The sequence below is a fragment of the Neolamprologus multifasciatus genome, chromosome 11 (genome assembly GCF_963576455.1).
Source record: "Neolamprologus multifasciatus chromosome 11, fNeoMul1.2, whole genome shotgun sequence".
In the NCBI taxonomy this organism is placed as follows: Eukaryota; Metazoa; Chordata; class Actinopteri; order Cichliformes; family Cichlidae; genus Neolamprologus; species Neolamprologus multifasciatus.
Window position 1 is genome coordinate 29,315,557 of NC_140449.1, and position 6,555 is coordinate 29,322,111.

A 6,555-nucleotide genomic window follows, 5' to 3' on the forward strand; every position below is an offset into this window, starting at 1 on the left:
CAGAGGGTTAATAACACTCACCTTCCTTCCATTTCCAGAGTGTAACATCCAACCACCTGTGTATATTTGTGAAGATTTCTTTTTACTGTAAACTCGAAAAAAAAGATTCAGAAAAACTTGGAAAAAAGCTTGAATCTTTGCAGCATTTATTTAAACATTTAAAGATGTAACCAGTCCCACTTAGTGCTCAGATGCACACTGAAAGTAACAGGCTGTTCTCATGGTTAATTGACTTGGTAACAAAGGCCTTCATTATTAGATGTAATTGGTTGTTAAGAGCAAATTAAACAACCATTTATGTAAACAACATTCATCTGGTGGAATTGGTGAATATATTTGTATGAATGTATTTCAACAGTTTGGATGACTGAATGTGTCAGTTTTGGGGTCCTAAAGAACTAGTAAAGCGCTATACAAATACAGGCCATTTACAGAGCAGATAATATAAATTAGTAAAACATACATTCTTTGAGGGATTGTGTGTTACATTGTCTCCCCCTAGCGGATGTATTTGAACACACAGCCATAAACAGGATTTTTTTTTTTTAGCTGCTTTGGTTCCTTTGGTTCATGAATTATGCAGCAGACTGGTTGCAGGCTCTGCATACTAACAGCTCTGCTGCTTCATCCTGAGCTCCTTTTATGATGACTGAATTCTGTTTCTGATGTTTTCTTCGTTTCAGGCAAATTTCTGTTATCGCAGAGCTCAAAGCCACAAAAACATTCAGCGATCTGATTTCAGATTTACAAAGTTTTTAATTGGGGCATCTCTAAGCAGCAGACTGACGTGGAGCATCAGAGGTGTGAAGACTCAGATATTTCAAAATGAAAGCCAAAAAAAGAAAATAATAAGCTAATAAATGTTCGTCTGATTAGGGAATGAGACGCACTTTAAAGCCAAATGTATGTGGACATGTAAGTGTTTCAGAGCTATAAGCATTAATCTAGTTTATTACATCATGCACTCCTCCAGAGAGGTTGTTCATAACGTGCAGGAAAGGGATTTGTTCCTATTCAGGCACAGAAGCATTAGTTACACCCAACACATGTTAACAAGAATAACCTTTTAATTTAAATTGAACATAAACGTTCATCTATATTACAGCAAGTCCCTATTTCCTGGGTGAAAGCCAAACACGATGGCGGTGTCAGTGATTCATTAGCGCTGGATGTGTCAGTCCAGACCTGTAAAAAAGACCATTTCTCACTGTGTGTCATTAACACTGTTTCAACATTACTGAACACCACAAACTGCCCAGCAGCTGATTCTATTTACAACCCAAATTCACAGCAGTTACAGAATTTCGATCAGCAAACAGAAATGGCTTTCTTTCTTTGTCAATGCGGTCACAGTCTGCCTCCCAGTGGACAGACAGGAGAAGACACAGCATTTGCTGTGATGTTGATTTAATCTGTTTAACTTAATTCTCTTTAATATGATAAATCTTGATGAAAAAAACAGGCTCTCTGCAAGTGGCTTGCTTAAACAATAATGCCTATCAGAACAGCTTGGTATTTATTTCCTTACAATGTGCACATTTATTCCTGTTTCCTACCAACTCTGGTCTGGTCTGGGTTTCTTACATTTCTGCTGATTATTTCTGCTGTCGGCTTATTTTCCTCTTACTGTTGTCAGCCACAGTCCAATCACAGTGGTATGTACATATCAAACTAAACCTCTTACTCACCAGTCTTTCTTTGACCTCTGACAGGGCTCCTGTGGCTCCTGCTGGGCCTTTAGCTCTGCCAGGGCCCTTGAGGGGCAGTTGGCCAAGCAGACCGGGCAGCTCGTTGACCTCAGTCCTCAGAACCTGGTGGACTGTGTTACAGAGAACGACGGCTGTGGAGGAGGCTACATGACCAATGCCTTCCAGTATGTGAATGAAAATGGAGGTATTGACTCTGAAGCGGCCTACCCATATGTTGGACAGGTGAGCAACCCACTCTGCCAAACACACAACTAAACTTGAAGTAGCTTATTAATCAGAGCCTTTCACTTCAGTTCATTTCATGTAGTGAGTGCCACATTCTCTATAAACTAAGCACTTATATTTTAATATCACTGGGTGCTTAAACACATAAAGGCAAGATGGTCCAAAGCAGTCAGGCAGTTTTTTCCAAGTAATAAACGAGTATAATTTAGTTGGTGTTTGTTCTTTTTTAAATTATCTTCCAGTACTTCCAGTACTTAAGATAAGCTAGAAGTTTGTTCTGTGAAGGCACTCTTACAAAGAAGCTTTGCAGACTTTTCACAAAAACCTAGTTGTTATAAATAATACCCAGTAATCAGTGGTACCTTGTGACTCTTGTGACAGAAGAGTCACAAGGTACCAAAACGTGCATAGAAGGTATTTTGATTATTAATTTATACTACAATTATTAATTTGTTTTTATTGTCGGTTAATCTGTAATAACCATTGGATTAAAATCAGTGTTGGGCAAGTTACTTTGAAAAAGTAATTAATTATAGTTACTTCATATAAGAGAAGGAAAGTGTGTGGAATAAAATCTTAGAATTTATAAGGGCCTGTTTAGTCAGGATTTCTTCATTAAATATGAATTAAATCACCTAAACATGGAGTTCACACCTTCATTTTGAGCAATAAACCTTAAATAAAAGTAAAATTAGGTTATAATGGTGTGAAAAAGCTAGTAAAACAATTAAACATAACACATCAACAGCTTTCTGGTTATATTCAACATTAAAAAGTGTGCGAGGTACATAGTTTATGCACTGTTCACTAATGCAGCTCACTCTTTGTTTCTCTGTTGTGAACCCAGGTGTTTACTACGATCCCAACTGTAACAAAGATGACGTCAATCATGCCGTACTGGCAGTAGGCTATGGAGTGAACACCAAGGGGAAGAAGTACTGGATTGTCAAGAACAGGTGGGACATGTCACTTGTCTGAATGGCATCAGGTGGCTCAAATGTCCACTAAAATTAAATGTTGGTTGGTTGTTGTTTTCATGTCATCTGTCAAAATGATAAGCTGAAATGCTGTTTGACTCCTAGGGATATTTCATTGTCTCCGTCGTTCCATCTTGACTCCATCTTTTGTCTTTTCTTCACAGCTGGAGTGAGGAATGGGGCAACAAGGGATACATCTTGATGGCACGTAACCGTGGCAACCTCTGCGGCATTACCAACCTCGCTAGCTACCCCATTGTGTGAACAGATTAGGGAAAATGAACGGGCTTTGCTTAGACTACTATAAGACGAATATACACTTGGAAATGTTCAGAGTAAATGGTCATTTCAACACATCTGCAACCACTACAGTACAATATGTTTGTTTACAGTCTTTTCTAACAGGAAATGGAATTTGGAGTTACCGAACAGGTTCACTGAAAACAGGCATTAAATGTTTTGAGTCTTACACTTAAAAAGGGTTTAAAAAACACTTTTAAACCCTGAGTTATCTCATGCCTGCAGACCTCTGCTGTGCTCTGGTTAATAAAGAAACACATACAGTTTTTTGTAACTTCAGGGCATGCCGTTGAATAAACCTAATCCAGAGCACAGGCTTGTTTTATGCTGAAGTCACAAGTTAAATCTACATATCTACATGGCACAACATACTTTTTCATTTTACAGTATTTGCCTGGTAGTCAGTGATAGTTTCAGTCCCTACTTTTACTTGCTTTCTGTCTGAAAAAAGACAGGAAACATTGCTGTGCAATGGAAGCTACTCCTTTCCTGCTGGTAGTGTGAGTTCTTATGAATCTATAAAACTATTTTCTCTTGTGATCACAAGGACTTGTCGTTCTGTTCAGCACTTTCCCAATGATTACATTGTAAACAGATGTTTTCTATGAAATTGAATAAACAGTTCGTTTTGAATTTGAATGCCTCATTTGGATTTTTTTTTTATGTCATCACACAAAAACACAAACAAATATTGGAATAAGTGATGCAAAGATCAGGATATCCACTCAAAAATACTTTCCAATGGTTCTACATCATGTGGGCACCAAAGTAAGTCAGATGAAAGGATTTAACTGTACAATAACTCAATGATACACCAAAACACCATAAACTATAATCATATGATATACTCAAACCCTGTGTGTTACATATCCATATTTTCTAAACAGCCTCACATTCTATAAAACTGTAAATGAGCTGCTGTCAGATCATGTTGGATAATACTGGCAGCTTACACTGAAATCATGTCCTTTCCTTCTATCACCCCAACCGGTTGAAGTAGATGGTCGCCCCTCCCTGAGCCTGGTTCTGCTGGAGGTTTCTTCCTGTTAAAAGGGAGTTTTTCCTTCCCACTGTCGCCAACATGCTTGCTCATAGGGGGTCATATGATTGTTGGGTTTTTCTCTGTATGTAATATTGTAGGATCTACCTTAGAATATAAAGCACCTTAAGGCGACTGTTGTTGTGATTTGGCGCTATATATATAAAATCAAATTAAATTAAATCATGTCAGTTTTAAACACTGTTGTAATGGAAGCCAGGGCTTCATTTGGTTTCTTTGTGCCCACATGGTAAATGGACTGATTCTTATATAGCGCTTTTCTACTCTCCCGGAGTACTCAAAGCGCTGTATACAACATGCCACATTCACCCAATCACACCCATTCTCACAAGCACTGTCTCTATACTTAGTGCATTTTAACTACATTCACATGCATTCATACTCCGATGGATGCATCGGAGAGCAACTTGGGGTTAGTATCTGGGTGCACTTAATAATTGGTTAGATCCCCTTTTGCTTTTAGAACTTAAAAGGCTGTGGCACTTGCTCAGCGGTACAAAGTGGAAACATCTCCCACACCATTACAACACTACTTGGTTGAACCGTTGATAGAAGGCTGATTGAATCCATTTTTTCATGTTGTTTAAGTCAAATCCTGACCCGACCATCTGAATGAGGCAGCAGAAACTGGGACCCATCGTACTGAACAATATTTTTTGTTTGATGATGGTTTTCTCCTGTTTTTCGTAGTTAGGGAGGCAAGTTGCTGTCATTTGGTTTGACTCTTTTGATTAGGTAAGTTTGGTAAATCCTCAAGATAGGCTCCTTTGGTTTGTTGTTTTGGCGTTAGGTCCACCCCAAAGCTATAATCAGCTCATTGTGTGTGTCAAATAATCTAACAAATCAATATATTGTAAATAAATCATTATCAAACTTTACCAATAGTGTGATGTGGCTGCTTGGCTCTGATGAAGATGGCTCACCCTTATGCTGTGGTCTGACCGCCCCTAGACGGGCCATAACAGCTGCGTCAAGGTTTGACATGTTGTGCATCCAAAGATTTGGAAGACTTTTCCACACACCTTGGTTATAATTACTGATTTTTTTTTAGTTACTGTTTCCTTCCTATAATATCAATGGATATTTTCAAATTTTGAACTTCCGCAGGTTGTCTTGACCTGTCTATGTGCCTAAATGCAGTGAGTGGCTGCCATTGGACTGGCTGATAATCAGTCATTGTTTTAATGAGTGGTTTAACAGGTATATAAAGTGGCTGTTGTATTTATATTTATAATTTAATTATTCTACTAAATGTGCAATATTTCTATATTTTTTGAAGTAAGGAACACCATCACTCCAACACTAACCCCCATGACTATGTTCATGTAGGAAAACGAGTGACGTTTGTATTTTTTCGGCCATAGTTGGCACCACAAGGAGTTTGCATTAATGATTATTATTTATATGGTGCTGAATTACTCTATAAAAGCATGTAGTGCCATTGCTTGAACTTATATGTTCGTGACTGAAATGCATGATTTGGTTTGTTCCTCTTTCAGTTTTCTGTGTTCATCCAACAGCAGACTGCCTGAAAACATACTGACCTCATGATCTTTCATTTAGAGCTGACAGGTCAAATATTTATTTTGACCTTCAGTTCTGTCCAGAACCACTTATTCCTGTAACTGCAGAATGAATTTCCTAGATTTTTAATGACCTTTCTGACTTTTCTGATTAGTTTTCAGTGAATTAAATATAAAATTGTAATAAGTGGATTGCCATAATATCATTTACCATTCTCCAAGTTTTCCATATTTCTAACCCTCAGAGAAAACTGTCATCTGCACACATTATAGTCTTATAGCAAGGTTAATATGGGTAGCTACAGCTAAAATTATGATTTTATGCCATTCCGAGGCAATGGAATATATAGAATATTAGAATATTAGTCACTGAGATCAAATGAAAACACAAAGGAAATATTGTTGGAAATAACTTTGTCAGCTTGGTCGAATTTGGAATTTCAAGAAAGGAATTCTGGCATATGAAACATGACTGTGAGATACCTTCTTTGACAAAGCGATGTGCTTCTGTTGTGTTTATTCTGAACTTTAATCTTGCCTCTGCCATACTAATATAAAACAGAAACACAACTCTCAATCTAATAAGAAGCTAAACTGAAACATAAAATAATAACGAGCAAACCGCAATCTGGAAAAAAAAACTAAAACTAAAAAACTTGATTGCTCATAGGGTGTAATGAAAAGGCTAAATGTGGGAAGTAAGACACTTTTAATGTGCAATAAAATGCTGAGTGTGTGTACTTGTCATACTTTCCGAAAAT

The 6,555-nt window shown here is 37.5% G+C and overlaps 3 protein-coding genes across 6 annotated transcripts in view; all 3 read left to right on the forward strand.

The window, feature by feature from the left end:
- atg5 (ATG5 autophagy related 5 homolog (S. cerevisiae)) overlaps nucleotides 1-6,555 on the forward strand; it is a 445,274-nt gene that overhangs the window by 339,844 nt on the left and 98,875 nt on the right. The gene's annotated exons all lie outside the window — the stretch shown is intronic.
- The window catches only part of LOC146508766 (cathepsin S-like), a 28,734-nt gene that overhangs the window by 11,013 nt on the left and 11,166 nt on the right, over nucleotides 1-6,555 (forward strand). The window lies entirely within an intron of this gene.
- Nucleotides 1,140-3,850, forward strand: LOC146508767 (cathepsin K-like). The gene is made up of 4 exons (XM_085178180.1): nucleotides 1,140-1,151; nucleotides 1,713-1,958; nucleotides 2,727-2,890; nucleotides 3,076-3,850. The coding sequence occupies exons 1-4, from the start codon at nucleotides 1,140-1,142 to the stop codon at nucleotides 3,173-3,175; spliced, it is 522 nt and encodes a 173-aa protein (XP_085034306.1). The 3' UTR covers nucleotides 3,176-3,850.